General features: G+C 31.9%; 1 protein-coding gene across 4 annotated transcripts in view; it reads left to right on the forward strand.

The window, feature by feature from the left end:
- The window catches only part of LOC114330470 (claspin), a 53,232-nt gene extending 39,004 nt beyond the window's left edge, over positions 1-14,228 (forward strand). For all 4 annotated transcript variants that reach the window (XM_028279824.2, XM_050653255.1, XM_028279818.2 and 1 more), the window contains 3 exons: positions 1,314-1,700; positions 5,036-5,206; positions 14,011-14,228. In XM_028279824.2, coding sequence (XP_028135625.2) covers positions 1,314-1,700; positions 5,036-5,206; positions 14,011-14,148 — 696 coding nt within the window. In that variant the 3' untranslated portion in view covers positions 14,149-14,228. The remainder of the gene's footprint in view (positions 1-1,313; positions 1,701-5,035; positions 5,207-14,010) is intronic.
- The last annotated feature ends 3,187 nt before the right edge of the window (positions 14,229-17,415 follow it).

Genomic DNA, 17,415 nt, shown 5'->3' on the forward strand with positions numbered 1-17,415 from the left:
GTATCAATAATTTAGTTATCTATTTTATTAATTAAAACTGTTAAACATCAAACGGACTTTTATTACTATTGTCTTTAAAGAATCCTACATATATACGTTTTTTGATATTTGAATATTACTAGCAATATTAGTTTTGTTTGACAAAATTAGCCACGCAAATGCGCGATTATTCAAATATGAATCATACTAATTTCAGTCTCTAGAACATACGTGTGACGTGTGACCAGATATTTATAATAACATGTCGTATTTGAATAAAGTACATTTTTTCGTAAATATGCTTGAAAAAAATAAGTTCACCTTACCTCGGTTTAAAATGAGGCAATTATTTGATCTTGTAACAGGAGAAAAATGTTCACTAACACTGACACTCAACGGTTGAAAATGAACTGTCAGTTTCGTCGATAAAACAGATTGCATATATGCCGGCATAGTTACTAATCGTTCCATAGATATTGTTTATAAATTCTCAGTACGCAAATACTCAGAAAATGTGACTCGGTAAAAAAAAGAATGTGTGTGTACTTTGTACGCACGCAAGAAGTTATACTTCTATTATATGATTTCTTAAAAATACTTACTTTATTTTTTCGTGTCTGGATCCGACTACAGTTTTTCTGCCCAATATCGGGCTACGTCTACACCATTTGTATTTGCGAACCATAAATCATCGAGGGCGCTCCACGTTCTGTATTTCCCCACATTCGCAAAGTGGGTCGTTAAAAAAATAAATATACTTTAAACAGTTTGTTTTAATTTTTTTTAACACCAAACTAATTTTGTGCTTACCGCTTTCAAAAAAATAAAAAAAAAAGTATAGGATTGCACTGGATTCGAACTCAAGACCTCTCGATCTCTGGCCGAATGCTATACCAAATACGCTACGAGGACTGTGTCTGTATCGGTTCGGACGTACCTAATGACAATTCACGGTAACAAACAGACAAGGTGAAGTATAATAAATATACAATAAAATGTTTTAATAATACTCATCTTACTCCTGAGGAAGACAAATCCAAAGACACAAAAATTATAATAAATATATTTACTAAAAACACTAATATATTCTTTTCACACCTTTTCTTGCACTGCTATATTTATACATAACTTGAAAGATTTAGCAACTAAACGCCATACTGTCTGTGTGCGCTTGCGCGCAGTATTATGAAATTTTACTCTAAATCGCGCCTAAAGAAGTATAACTTCAAAAATATAGAGGAAAAATGTGGTGGATTCAAATTTGAATCACGACGCATTGTAGGGTTAGTGTATCAACTTTTTGTATAGATATTATTTATTTCCTTGATTTTTAGGTGAAATTACTCCAAGAAATGTTACTCGACGACGGAGAGCTCCACGGTACCGGTAGAGAAAGGCAGTTCCGATGGAAGAACATCGATTCCTTAGACATGACTGAAGAAGAAAAGAAGAACAGCGACGATGAAACTGGCATTGACGAAGACGAAAGCGAGGAAATGTGGCGCCGAAAACGGCATGAAAGAGAAATGTTTTTGAAGGAAAAACAGTCTCAAGACTTCGAAGACGACGACTTCGATCTTTTGAGCGGAAGTGAAATTTTAAAAATCGGACATAAAGTTATGCAAAAGAGTTTAAGTAGTAATTTACAGGGGAATCAGTCTACTGAGAAGGGTTTTGCGAATGGCAATAGTCCGATAGTTAAGACAGCTTTCAGTTTAGTGGTAAGTTCTTCTTCTTCTTCTTCAGATGAAAATCCACTAATGGATGTTAGCGATCACATTTTCCATTAACTATCTGTTTCTTTCAATGTGTATCAGATTGTATATCGTTAATCCCTGTCCATTGCCTTATGTTTCGGAGCCAAGACATTTTCTTGCGTCCTATTCCTCCCTTGTCTTCAATTTTACCCTCGATTATAAGTTGAAGGAACTTATATTTTTCGTTTCACATGGTGTGGCCCAGATATGCCGTTTTCCTTTTCTTGATGGTTTCGAAAAGTTGGCGTTGTTGGTTGATTCTCTTAGGACATCTTCATTTGGGACTTTCGTATCTTTAGGAGACGGCGATAAAGCCACATTTCGAAGGCTTCTAATCTGTTTATATCCCTCCTTTTGAGTGTCCAGCCCTCTACGCCATATAGCAGCACCGATCATACGTAGCACTTAGTAAACCTTAGTTTCAGTTGAAGATCGAACTCTGAACAGGTTAGTACCTTCCTGAATTTTACGAAAGCTTGTCGAGCTTGCTGAATGCGATATTTTACTTCCCTGTCCAATGCCCAGACTTCAAAAGCCACGTTCCCAGGTATTTAAATTTGCTCACTCTTTCAATGGGCTTAGTATTCAGTGTTATAGTGGACATTTCAAGTGCATCCAAGTTTCTGGATATGATCATGAATTTGGTCTTTTTGGTATTAATCTCTAATCCCATTCGCTTACTGTATTCTCCAATTATAGGTATAAATCGGAATTTGGTGTTAGTTTTGAGAGTAAACTGAATGTAAGACCAAATACTTACGATGTCGGGATAGTATCATGACGATTTTTTTTCTGGTTTTTCCTCGTGATTTACTATGGAATCACTAACACGAGAATTTTACTGTCACCATTGCATGTGGTTGTCTTTTAAAGAAAAATCACACGCTATGATTTTTTTGTGACGGATATTCTTCGAGTTAAAGTTGATTTCATGTAATCGAATGAACTATCTATCATATCATTTTATCATTTTGAAGTCTTCTACTTTAAAATGTATAATATATGTCTGAATTGCCAATATGAATGAGTCAGAATAAATTGAATTATTAGAAGAATTTTTGAGTAAGCAACAACATTTTTGTTTAATATATTAATATTTTGTATTTTGACAACAACGTCCGAAGTGAGTGTCGAAACGTTAATAAAATAATTTTTCAACTTAAATTGTGGCCTATTTACCAATTAGAATAATAAATTTCTTCTTACCTATGTCCTGTATTTCACAGTTTTGTCTGATGTCTTCACTTCTTATTCACTTACGAAGAGTTTTGCCTTGTATGTATACTCCTTAGTGTTCTTATTTCAACTATTCTCATCATTTGTAACGTACTATTTGTATCTGGTCTTGTTTCTGCCGCATATGTTATAATAGGTCTTATTGTTGTTTTATACAGTGAGCACGTAAAGGTTGGAATAAATTAATTTTCTCGAGAATGGACGACTCTGGAAAAAAAAACCCGAAACAATTCAATTTTTATTTTTAAATTACGACTTTTTCGCATATATATCATACTAGTGGCATCACCCATCTGGGCGTGATGACGTCATCCATGATTTTTTTAAATGAGAATAGGGGTCTTGTGATAGCTTATTTGAAAGGTAATTTAATTCTCTATTTAGTAATATAAACATTACCATAATTATTTATACAGGGCGTCCAAAAAAATTTTTTTTGAATTAATTTATTGACATAAAAAGAAGAATGTATGTTATTTCTTTAATTCAAAATACATTTTACTGCTCTCAGAAAACAGAAAAAAATGTCTATTTGAAAAATAATCATTGCTTTTCGCTTAAATTAAATTTCAAACTATCAAGAGGCAAGTGGGTGGTTGCTTTAATGTTGAATTTAAGCAAAAAAACAATATTTATTTATCAAATAAACAATTTTTTTTTTGTTTTCTAATAGCAGTAAAATGTATTTTGAATTAAAAAAATTACACACATTCTTCTTTTTAGGTCAATAAATTTATTTCAAAAAAATTTTTTTTGGACACCCTGTTGTAAATAATTATGTTAATGTTTATATTATTGAATAGAAAATTGAATTACCTTTCAAATGAGCTATTACTCGACCCCTATTCTCATTTAAGATAATCATCGATGACGTCATCACGCCCAGACGGGTGACGTCACTAGTATGACATATATGCCAAAAAGTCGTAATTTAAAAATAAAAATTGACCTGCTTCGGGATTTTTTTCCAGAGTTGTCCATTCTCGAGAAAATGAATTTATTCCAACCTTTACGTGCTCACTGTATATTTTGACTTTGCTTTCAGTATTTAGATATTTGTTCTTCCATACGATTTCTTTCAGGCATCCCGAGATTCTAGCTGCTTTCATTGTTTGGTCTCTGACCTTTTTTGAGAGATTTCCATAGCTTGTCATTTCCACTCCAAGATATTTGAAGTGATTCACCTGTTCCACAGTTTTGGAGTCAATTTCTAATTTGCATCTTATCGATTCTTTGGAAATTACTAGGCACCATTGATTAATAAGTACAGGAATATTTATAATCAATGTAGGCACTTAGTCATCTAGGTGTTGATGAGCATATTTAGTTCTGAATAATTGATGGATTCGACTGTTACTTGATGGAAGTTCATTTTATCTAACAATAAATCACTGAAAACGTTAGTTTTCTATATTTCCACAAAATTTATTACAACTAAGCGACTACAGCTGTTTCGGCAGAGTGCCTTTCTCAAGTGATCACTTTCATCACTTGAGAAAGGCACTCTGCCGAAACAGCTGTAGTCACTTAGTTGTAATAAAATTTGTGGAAGTATAGAAAACTAACGTTTTCAGTGTTTTATTGTTAGATATTTAGTTCTTTAGCTTTATTCTCAAATGCATGCAGTAGCCTTTGGAGATTTTCTTCAGAATCGGCGATAACGTCAGCATCGTCAGCGTAGCAAACGACTTTAAAGAATGTGTTACCCATCTTAAATCCAGCTGTTCTGGGAAGGTTTTCTGTTATTTTGTCCATTATTAAATTAAATATGAAAGGGCTCAGTGAATCGCCTTGACGGATTCTTGTGTTTATAACTATGTCATCTGTTGTCAAATGCCCTACTCTTGTTTTTGTTTTACATTGTTTGTTAATATCGTGTACTAGGTTAGTTAGCCTGCGATTTAGCCTTTAGCCCTTTTTTTCTCCTATTATGTCTAACACGTCTTTTAATCGCACTATATCGATTATCTATAGCGATAATCCGAAACAGTCGCTAATTCGTGAAATATACTTTATATAAAGACTTAATCTATTTTTAGTGTAATTAAAACAATGTTTTTTAGCATAAACGAGGTTCTTTCCTAAGTCGTGGTGATGAGGTCTTGCAGAGGTTAGCAGAATACAACAAAATTTCGACTACAAGCGAGGTCGTTACACAGAAAACTAAAAACTCGAAGAACTTTTTGTTTCAAACTGTAGAGGTTAGAGAAGCCACCGAAAAATTAACTATTTTTGTAAGTATTCTCTCTCTACTTTCCGTATTTCTATTCTTAAGTTCTCAACATTTTATTCGTTTCTTCTTTCTTCGGTAAGTGCATGTCTAGTTTTAGTTCTTTCTTTGTTGTTGTTTTGTTTTTTTTTGTTTATTTTTAAATTTGGCTACAAGTGGTCAATCACAAATTAGTCTATTAATTTCTAATTTCACATTAATATTAACTTCCTAAATTTTTATAGTTTCACCGTGTATAATTGTAAAACATATCGATTAATAGCTTAATTAGAGTTTATTCAACTTCATGCAAACTGAATAAATTGCCAAATAGTGATATTTCTAATAGTAGTTCCTAGTGTTGCAATCGCTTCCTCGTTTAAATTGTATTTGTAAGCTTTCAAAGTTCAAAGTTTTTGTTACTATGCAACAGGCAATAAGCTTATTAATGATTTGTATATTTTTGACGAGATTATAAATGAGCTTTCCGGACTATTTTGAGTCGCAGTCTATTTAGAATAGTTACCTCATTAACACTAGAGTTTAGTGCGTAAGTCATTGTTTGAAGTTACGTCGACAAAGTAATAATTATCAGTAGCTGTCAATTTTAGGACAGTCTATTGTAAAATTTTAACTAAGGGTCAATCCATGCCAAGTGGTCCAATATAAATTAAGTTGGTTGCTTGACTATTTTTAATATTTTTTATTTTTCAACCTTTTAAACTTCAGTCTTCAGGAGAAAAAATGGAAGAAAACAGCACAGAAAACGTAAAATTATTTTATAAAACACTGAAAAACCTAAGAAGCAACAAAGAAACGAAACTGAAACAAATAATGAACAAGGAAGGAATAATAATAAATGACGATAAAACAATAATGGAAAGATGGAGGGAACATTTCCAGCTGTTACTGAATGGAAATCAAGTGAACACAATGGAGAAGGAAAGCCACATAAAGAGAGTATCCATAAGAAACACGGAAAATCCAGAAACTATAGAAAAAGAAGAACTAGATGAAGCAATAAGAAAGATAAAGATTGGAAAAGCACCAGGAAGCGATGAAGTAGCACCAGAAATGATGAAATATATAGGAATAAAAGCAAAAGAAAAATTGTTATACATATATAACCTAATATGGAAGAGAAAAGTAATACCCAGAGAATGGACAAATGCAGTAATTATACCTATATACAAAAAAGGAAACACAAGAGACTGTAAGAACTATAGAGGTATATCACTACTATGTGTAGCAGCAAAAGTATACGAAACCATAATAGAAAGGAAAATCAGAAAAGAAATAGAACATAAATTAGAGGACGTACAAAGTGGATTCAGGAAAGGACACAACACACAAGACCATATATTTACCATGCAACAAGTAATAGAAAAAGCATTAAAGAAAAATAGAGAAATATACCTGAGCTTTATAGACATGGAAAAAGCCTTCGACTCAGTCAAAAGAAAAGATATATGGGAAAGCCTAAAGAAGAAGGAAGTAAGCGAAGAACTGATAGAAGCAACAAAGAGTATATACATGAAAACAACAAATACAGTAAGAATGTTAAATATACAGTCAGAACCATTTGAAACAACTCAAGGAGTTAGACAAGGGGGAAGTCTCAGCCCAGTGCTATTCATAAATGTAATAGATGAGATAGTGAAAGAATGTAAGAAAACTTTCAAGAAATACTGCATCGGTTGGAACAGAATGCAAATGATAAACGCTGAGATGTGTATATTTGCAGACGACATAGTATTAATTGCGGAAACAGCAGAAAAACTGAAATACAACTTAGAGAAATGGAACCTAGAAGCAAGCAAATACAACTTAAACGTAAACAAAGAGAAGACTCAGATAATGAAAATATCAAGGAAACAAGGGACGGAAGATCAAATAGAAATAATGATAGACCAACATCAATTAATACAGACAAATTCATACAAATACTTAGGAACAGTAATCAACAACAAAGGAGACATAGAGGACGATCTTAACAACAGAATGGAAAACACAGGAAAACTATTCCAAGCACTAAATAGAGGATTCCTTAATAACAAAGAAATATCAACAAAGACCAAGATGACAATATACAAAACAATATATAGACCTACGGTGACATATGGAGCAGAAAATTGGATATTAAACAAAAGACACCAGAGCAGAATACAGGCAGCAGAGATGAAATACCTCAGAAGAACGATAGGAGTAAAAAGAACAGATAGAATCAGAAATGAAGAAATAAGAGAAAGACTCAAAATCAAGCCGATACTCGACTCAATCAAGAAGAAAAAATTGGCATGGTTCGGACATCTAACCCGGATGGACAATGATAGACAAGTGAAAAGAGTGTGGGAAGCCAAACCAATAGGTAAGAATAGAAGAGGAAGGCCCATCAAAGAATGGAACAGTGACATTTCGCAGATACTGCAGAGTAAGGGTAAGACTTGGCAGGAAGCAACACAGATGGCATCCAATAGGAAGGAATGGAGAAAGTTCGTTAAGAGCTAGGACAATCCAGAAGATTGTAAAATATTGTAATTTATTGAATTGTAATTTAATGAATTGTATTATAAATGGCCCTACACCGAAAGGTACTAATGGGTCTACTGATTAAGTAAGTAAGTAAGTTAAACTTCAGTCTATAGAGACTACAGAATTCCATTTATTTTATTTTTTAAAAATTTAGTTTGCCGATGACGGTGATTTTTGTTAAAGCGTATCGATCATTTTCACGGAAAACATGGCTTCGCTCTTTAGCCAATATTTTCACTGAGTTTTGTCCTAGAACAATAAATCAAAAACCAAACTTTTTAGAAAAGTATGCTCTAAAAAAACGGCCTATAGTATTATTTAATTTCAAACTACCCTTAAGGCCATAAATGAACCTCAAAATTTGAAATGGTAAACTGATAAAATTCCATTTTCAGCATTTTTTAACTGCATAAGGCAAGCCGATAATGGTTTGTAATTTTTTTCTGCAAAGACATGCGTACATAATTTAGGTACATTCCATGTCAAATCACTCAGTCAAAAAATTTTGGATCTCCGATTTGTCTGAAAATTGGTATATAGCTTCTGCGGGACGTAAAAATAAGATATTTAAGGTCAAAAAATCTTCTTCTTTTTTTCTCAAAATGTTATTTTATGCGATTTTACAGTGATTTGGTGTTTATTTAAACAAATTTGCATTTTCTGTCGTAAAGTATCGATGAAAAACATAATATTTTAATAGAAAGGACTCAAAAATGTCATTATATGGCATTATAACAAGCTATTTTGAATAAAAACAAGTTTTTGATCAAATTTTATAGTGTAAAAAACGTTAAAATACCGTTTTTTGCATTTTCCTCCATTCCCAAAATACATTATCATCGATTTGGCTGAAAATTTGCCCACAGATAGCCAAAAGATAGGACTTTACGTGGTTAGAAGGATTTGAATTATATTACAATACCAAAAAAGTTACATGCAGTAATATCAGACTCAAAAGTATATATTAGTCCAGTCGGGATAGCATTTGACCTTGAATGCCGAGCTGCCCAAAATTTTATTTTTCTGATCTTTAGGGGAGTCAATAGTAGCCTAAATTTAAAATCACGAATGAATTCCTCCGTTACGTTAGCAGCCATCTTGATTTTAAAGGAGAACCTGTTTTGCTCAATATCTCCGCCATTTTTAAATTTTAGACAAAAATGGTAGGAACTGAAATTGTTCCAAATAAATCGTATTTACAATTATTACAATTTCTTTTTAACAATTTTTGTCGTGAGGTCGATATTTTCGAGTTAATTGTACTTACAGTAGACGCCTATATTTTTGACTATAATATTGCATGTAACTTTTTTGGTATTGTAATATAATTCAAATCCTTCTCACCACTTAAAGTCCTATGTTTTGTCTATCTGTGGGCAAATTTTCAGCCAAATCGATTATGATGTATTTTGCGAATGGAGAAAAATGTAAAATGGTGGTATTTTAACGTTTTCTACACTATAAAATTTGATCAAAAGCTTGTTTTGAATCAAAGTAACTTGTTATAATGCCATATAATGACAGTTTTGAGTCCCTTCTATTAAAATATTATGTTTTCCATTGATACTTTACGATAGAAAATGCAAATTTGTATAAATAAACACCAAATCACTGTAAAATCGCATAAAATAAAATTTTGAGAAAAAAAGAAGAAGAAAATGTTTTGACCTTAAATATCTTATTTTTACGTCCCGTAGAAGCTATATACCAATTTTCAGACAAATCGGAGGTCCAAAATTTTTTTTGCTCCAAAATTGAGTGATTTGAAATGGAATGGCCCTTTAAATAAAAAAAGTTTGAGACTTGAGTAAATTTTTTCAAAAACAATCTCAAAAATGTAATTTTTTCAAAAATCTCAAAGTTTGACCCCTTATATCTCTGATGGGCACGGATGAAAAAATTTTCGGCTGAATGTTAGTCCCTAGCAAGTAGAATAAGGAGTAAAAATTTGGAGTTGCAGACTTACCTCATATAAGAGTTACAGGCCTGAAAAAATGGTCAAAAATCAAAATGGTCAAAAATTTGTTGGGTTTGAGGGCAAGGTAATTAAAATTCAAATAAACTGTCTAATGAAATCAAAATTAAAGTATTTTCACCAGATTTCACAATGAATACAAATTTATACAGGGTGGGCCAAAGAAAAGAGTTCACCTTGATATTTGGCAGTTATTAGATTTTAAGGGAATGCCGAAACAGGTCGATTTTTATTTTTAAATTACAATTTTTTTACATATATATTTCACACGTATCCATGACGTGTCATCGTCAGTGACGTCATCCATCTGGGCGTGATGACGTAATCGATAATTTTTTTAATTGGAATAGGGGTCGTATGTTATGTCATTTGAAAGAGTGTTCAATTCTCTGTTCAGTAGTATAAACAATAATATAATTATTTATACAGGGTGGGTAAAAAATAATTTTTGAATTAAATTAATTGACACAAAAAGAAGAATGTATGTAATTTATTTAACTCAAAATACATTTTATTGCTGTCATAAAATAGAAAAAAAAATATTATTTGGCAAATAAACATTGCTTTTCGCTTAAATTAAATGTTCAAACTATCAAGAGGTAGGTGGGAGGCTGTTTGTGATTTAATTTAAGCGAAAAAGAAATGTTTATTTATGAAATAAACAGTTTTTCTATTTTCTGACAGCAGTAAAATATATTTTTAGTTGCCACAAGATCCCTATTCCCATTTAAAAAAATCATCGATTACGTCATCACGCTCTGATGGATGACGTCACGTAGCATGAAATATATCCCGAAAAGTTGCAATATAATAAAAATAAAAATGGACCTATTTCGGCATTTCCTTAAAATCCAATAGGTAACTATTGCCAATATATCGAGGTGGACTCTTTTCTTTGGCCCACCCTGTATTAATTTGTATTAATTGTGAAATCTGGTGAAAATACATTAATTTTTATTTCATTAGACAGTTTATTTGAATTTTAATTACACTGCCCGCAAAGGCTCAAATTTTGACCATTTTGATTTTTGACCATTTTTTCAGGCCTGTAATTCCTATATGGCGTAAGTCTGCAACTCCAAATTTTTACTTGTTATTCTACTTGTTAGGGGCTAACATTCGGCCAAACTTCAAATTTTTTCATCCGTGCCCATCAGGGATATAAGGGGTCAAACTTTGAGATTTTTCAAAAAATTACATTTTTGAGATTTTTTTTTGAAAAAATTTACTCATGTCTCCAAGCTCAAACTTTTTTTATTTAAAGTATGTAGGTACAGTTACGATTGCAGTGTCGTACGAATCTGATAAATGTCAAAGTAAAAAAATATCAAAAAGTCAGTACTTGTCAATAATTTCACGTGTTGAAAAATAAAATAAAACGATATCAAACTCCTCCATAAATCTTCTTTGTATGCTTTCCATTTTGTTAATTTTTTTATTTAGCTTAATGCCTCGACAACTAATGGACCTTGGCATTTTTGTTAAATTTTATAAAATTTATTTATATTATTTTGATTTTTAAATTTTAATCAACCTATTATAGGTACACCACTGGTAAGGTGCGTTTAAACGAGGTAAAATTTAAAAAAAATAGGCTCCTTGATACGTAAGCCTGTAAACTATTCAATGATCGTAACTGTACGTATGTCTTTTCCAGAAAAAAATTACAAACCATTATCGGCTTGCCTTATGCTGTTAAAAAAATGCTGAAAATGGTATTTTATCAGTTTACCTTTTCAAATTTTGAGGTTCATTTAAGGCCTTAAGAGTAGTTTGAAATTAAATAATGCTACAGGCAATTTTTTTAGAGCATACTTTTCTAAAAAGTTTGGTTTTTGATTTATTGTTCTAGGACAAACCTCAGTGAAAATATTGGCTAAATAGCGAAGCCATGTTTTCCGTGAAAATGATCGACACGCTTTAACAAAAATGGCCGTCATCGGCAAACTAAATTTTTTAAAAATAAAATGAATGCAATTTTGTACTCTCTATAGATTGAAGTTTAAATAAAAGGTAGAAAAATAAAAAATATTAAAAATAGTCAAGCAACCACCTTTGGACCACTTGACTTGGATTGGCCCCTAACCAATTCAGTAGCTGTCAATAAACCCATATTTTTTTACTCCACGACTTCAAACATTTATTTATCATCGTCGACGGAGAAGTAACGGACACAGGGCATTAGAAACAATTTGAGACTTATATTACATCAAATTGTCCAACAAGTAAGGTCTGGTCAGTGGGGTCATCTACACCGGGGAAGGTTTTTGCACTAACAATGCTATTTTGGTATCTTTGATTAATCATTATGTTGTATATCTGACTTCTGATGCTAGTTTCTTTATTGTTGTAGGGGAAAGAGGATGCGTGGGACTGGTTCTATATGTTTATAAGGAAAATAATTGTAAAAAGTATAATGTTCTGACCTTCCTACATTTAGTAGATCAAAAAATATAAAATATCTCGAAGGATCAGTAACCAACTGGTTGCAAAAATATCAGTTAGTAAAAATAGGGAATAGCTAGTGGAATATTTAAAATGAAATAGTTTATTGTCAGATTTGCACATACATAAAATAGTAAATAATTAGGAAGTAGTAAATAAAATAATAGTATAAAATAGAAAATAATAGTAAATAATACGGAATTGATAATAAAAATAATTTTGCCAATCAATGACCTATAGACCTATATGTTATTCGCGATGTTAATTCACAATGACGACCCCTCGTGGATTTCGGCTGAACTAGTTTTGAGTGTTTTCAATGTCAAAGTAGGTAATATTCATTATTTATTTTTAATTGTTTATAATTATTATGGGGCAATATAAAATGATTAACATGGAATCTTCACCTTTCAATAAAAGTTGGCGTCGATGTTGTATATAATATTTGTAAAAAAAATGTGTGTGTACTTTGTACGCACGTAAGAAGTTATACTTCTATTTTATAATTTCAACGAAATAAATATACTTAACAGTTTATTTGTATTTTATATAAATATTAACTACCTTTCTTACCTACCACTTTAAAAAAAAATTATTAAAACAATACCAAAAATTAAAAAAAAAAAGAATATGAATCGTCCGGGATTTGAACCCGGGACCTCTCGATCTCTGGTCCAATGCTCTACCAACCAAGCTATCGAGCCCCGTCTACGTTACGTGTCGGATATAATTACGCATCACGGTGACAAATAGATCAAGTGAAGTATAAAAATGTTATAATATATATTTTATTATCTTACTCCCGAGGAAGACAAATCCAAAGAGACAAAAATTTTAATAAATTATACATATACTAAAAACACTAATATATTCTTTTAATGACTCATTTGTGCTGATACATACATAACTTGAAATATTAGCAACGAACTACATACTGTCTGTGTGCGCATGCGCCCAGAATTATAAAATTTCACTCTCGATCGTAAAGAAGTATAACTTCAAAAAAACATGTAAAATAATTATGAATATTACCTACTTGTTTCAAATGCATGTGCGCTCAGTGTTTGACATTGAAAACACCCTAAAAACTGGTTCAGCGGAAATCCACGAGAAGCCGTCGCGACGGCTTCTCGTGGATTACGGCGTCGCGTCGTTGTGACTTAACATCGCGAATACAAAATGTTCATAAAACTAAAAACAAGAGATCGAACAAGAAAGTTTAAGTATATATCCGGCAACCCTGTAATATCGGATAGACGTATTTTAATAAAGGTGATCAGGAACAAGTTTAATTTCTTCTGTATTAATTTAATAATGGAGGTACATACTTACATTTGAGATGCACTAACACCGAATTTAATACTTAACTTTTATTGAGACTTGCTTTTATTAGAAAAGTGTCAGATTACCTTGCGTGCTGTGAGTGTGAAGCTAGAAACGCATTTTTTATTTTTACATCCTCTTAGGTCAGAAGCTGGAGTTGAAGTCATTTGTTTTAGGGAAGAAGGAAAGTTAGGTATAAAATTTGGGTATAGAAAAACTGACAAGCGCAGAATATACGATCTAGAAAAAAGACAGCATGTGTGCTGATCACGTAGGGTTTTAGTTTAGGTATATAGAAAAATATTAGAATAGTTATTATTACAATATTATTAGAATAAAAGAAACTATTGTAGAAAACACAATCTTCTACAATTGTCTTAAGGCGACTTCCACGTGTATAACCCGATGATCTGGTACTTTAAACCATGCATTCATTTTCTGTTCTTGAAAGAATTGGGGGAGGGGGAGGGCAAATATGTGTGTTTATACTTTGCATAGTCATTGTTTTTGGGATATAGTGTATCCATATCTTAATATAAGATGTTAATTTTCAGAACAAACGAAAAGCTACAGATGCCACACCACGAGCTATAAAGAAGTTAAGATTGACTGATAATTTAAGTCCTGCCATAAATAGGAAGAAGAAACCTAGCAAACCGGACGTTAAGGCTAAACTGTTTGGAGTTTCTTAGCAGTTACATTTATTTTTATTAATAGTTAGAGATTATTTATACAGTAGGTAGGTATGTAATATATTTCAATATTTTGATAATATTATATTATATTTTCTGGAAACCGCTAGTTTGTAACGATACAGAAACACTTTAATTTTTTCAAGTTCCATCTCACTTAGAGACCAGAAAAAAATCTCGTCTCACCCTGTCTTAAAGAACGGCGCTCCGTGCCCACAATTATTGCGATAGAAATTTAAAGTCTGTTTATAATATTGAAAAAAAAACGAGTATTTATTAAAATAATCGCAGAGAGCGTATGGAGGAATTAAAATTTGTGATAAAGGGATATGATCTGCTTAGCGGCATATCTGAAGTTTTGTAGATTTCGTTAGTTTCATGTTTACTTAAAAAAGTTTAGTGACAAACCTTTGAGTTTATAATTTTAACCAACACAGCATTAAAACAAAAGTCATGAAGAAGTTTTCTGGAAAATTTCAAGTCAAAATATAGAATAGGAAAAAAAGTTATGTGACTTTATAGACGAGCGGCACACCCCAAAAAACGGTTATTTCTGGAGATACTGACCACGGTGTGGTGAATGGCTAATTTTGGTCATACTTTATGTTTTTGACGGTGATGATAACGAAAATGAGGTTTATTTTGAGTTTTAAGTGGGGGAACATTGTCAAAATCGCAATTTTACCCTTAAAAAGAATGAAATCACGTTTTTTTGCATTTAACTCGCTACAACTTTGTTCCATTTTAATATTTTTTTCTGAAATTTTTATAGTGTATATTTCTCATCTTTCTGAATACAATGGGAACTGTTTCAATCTTTCAATTTTATTATAATAAAAGTTATGAATTTTTTAACGTAAAAGGTGCAGATTCCTGAATTGCACAGTTTAATCGTAACAGTTGAGTGAGAAAATTTGAAATTTAGCTTTTTAACTAATCTTATGTTAAAATATAGAGTACAAAGAATAAAATGTTTTATAAAAAAAATGGTGCTACCTTTAATGTTAAGAAAAAGGGCTTTCATTTTTTTTTTATATTTAGGGTAAAATTGCGATTCTGACAATCCCCACTTAAAATTCAAAATAAACCTCATTTTCGTTATCATCACCGTCAAAAACATAAAGTATGACAAAAATTAGCCATTCACCACACCGTGGGCAGTATCTCCAGAAATAACCGTTTTTTTGGGGTGTGCCGCTCGTTGATAAAGTCACATAACTTTTTTCCTATTGTATATTTTGACTTGAAATTTTCCAGAAAACTTCTTCATGACATATGTTTTAGTGCTGTGTTGGTTAAAATTATAAACTAAAAAGCTTGTCATTCAACTTTTTTAAGTAAACATGAAACTAACGAAATCTGACGACAAAATGTTTAAACATTAACAACTCATATTTTATTTGGCTAAACATTTGGGACAAATCTCATTGTTATCTAAATACTTCAAAGATAATACAGTAAAATTTTCAAAAGGAAATATTTACAGCTACCAAAGATACAGCGAGTTAAATTTGAAAAATCATCAAAATTTATTTTTCGCATTTTTGCCTAAAATTTGATTTTTAAACATGTTCCAATTCTAGATAAAAATAAACTTCATATTCATATTCAGCGATCTCCAAAACATAAAGAATGACCAAAATTGGTCATTCATCTGAAAGTTGATTTTCGAGGTCGGTATAACGTAATTTTAGATGTTGTTGCCGCCCGCCAATATACCAGTGTTCCTAGAAGGACTGATAAATTTCTTGTACAACGTACGGTCAGAGCGTGCTTACTCGCCTTCAAACATTAATTAAATTTGCACACATGTACGACATAAAAGACCAAAGAGACAATTCCTTTATAAAAGTTTGTTTGTGCTCCAAAAACCAAATCAAAGGCAAATGTACAAAACAAACATATTGATAGACATGTGTGTTATTAAAACCTGGCGTGCAGTAACCACTGAGCAAACAAAAGACAATCTCCGGTGGTTGTCGACGGCCACGGCGGCGGGGTGATTGTTGCCCCATTTGTCGTGCAGTTTACCCTCTAGTTTAGTTAAGTTTCGTTGAGAGGCCGCCAAAACGGCGGACGACTTCATTTTTTACTAAAAATTCCAGTGTGGGGTTGACATTAAGCGACCTAACACATGCACATTTGTAATATTAAATAATGCTTCATCGACTAAGATTTTCAAAAAATGTTGGATCATCCTCATTATACACTCACCGGCATAAAATTCCGCCGCTAAAAATGTTTGATTAAGTTTTACAATTTATAACTTTATTATTTCTACTCCGATTTTTAAGATTCTTGCATCAGTTTGTAGGTACAGGTATTGACATTGTTTGTTATTACACCGGCAATAAAATTTTTTTGCTTAGATGGATGGCATTATACGGGGCTGAATGAAAGCGTTGTATTTTCGTCTAACTTAACTTTAAAAAAATCTGTGGAAAAATATAGCCTGATTTTTTTTCATACCTTTTTTGTATTATCTCGGAGGCATCCCTAAGATTTTGTTTTTTGAATTAATCGATGCTTCGAAGGTTTATTTAATTAAAAATATCAAACGCACAAAAATTAACAATATAAAAAAAACTAACAACAAAACGAAACGAATTCAATAGCCGGTATGACCACCTTTTGCAGCAACGACTGCTCGCAATCTGTTTGACATGAAATAAATAAGATGTGTTATCCTTGTCTGTGGGGCATATAAGTCCTTGTCTGTGGTAAATAAGATGTGTGAGGAATAGATCAATATAGCCTACCAGGGCCATAACTGTACCAAATTTTCTGGAGGCTTAGGATGATGGCGAATAGCTATTTTTAATTCATCCCATAAATTATCGATAGGATTGAAATCTGGGCTGCATGCAGTCTATTCTAATTCAGTCCAAATATATATGTTTATGAGTCAATCAGTGTTTTTATTTACAAAAAATTGCGCAGGTCTGACAAGAAATATTCGGATAATTCCAAAAACAAAATTTTAGTGATGCCTCCGGGATAATACAAAAGGACTATAAAACAAAATCAGCTCTTCAATTTGTCCACAGATTTTTTAAATTTAGACGAAAATAAAACGCTTTCATTCAGCCCCGTATAATGCCATTTTAACTGGGACCTTTCTTCTTTTCAAAATCAATGGTAAAATCCCAGTAGCTGGCTGTTTACCATAATTTAAAATTATACAGATGTAAAAACTTCGTTTGTTCAATGGTATAAAAAGTTTATTGAAAAACTATTAAAAAGTCATCCAAAAGAATTCGCAAAACG

The sequence above is a fragment of the Diabrotica virgifera genome, chromosome 6 (genome assembly GCF_917563875.1).
Source record: "Diabrotica virgifera virgifera chromosome 6, PGI_DIABVI_V3a".
NCBI lineage: Eukaryota > Metazoa > Arthropoda > Insecta > Coleoptera > Chrysomelidae > Diabrotica > Diabrotica virgifera.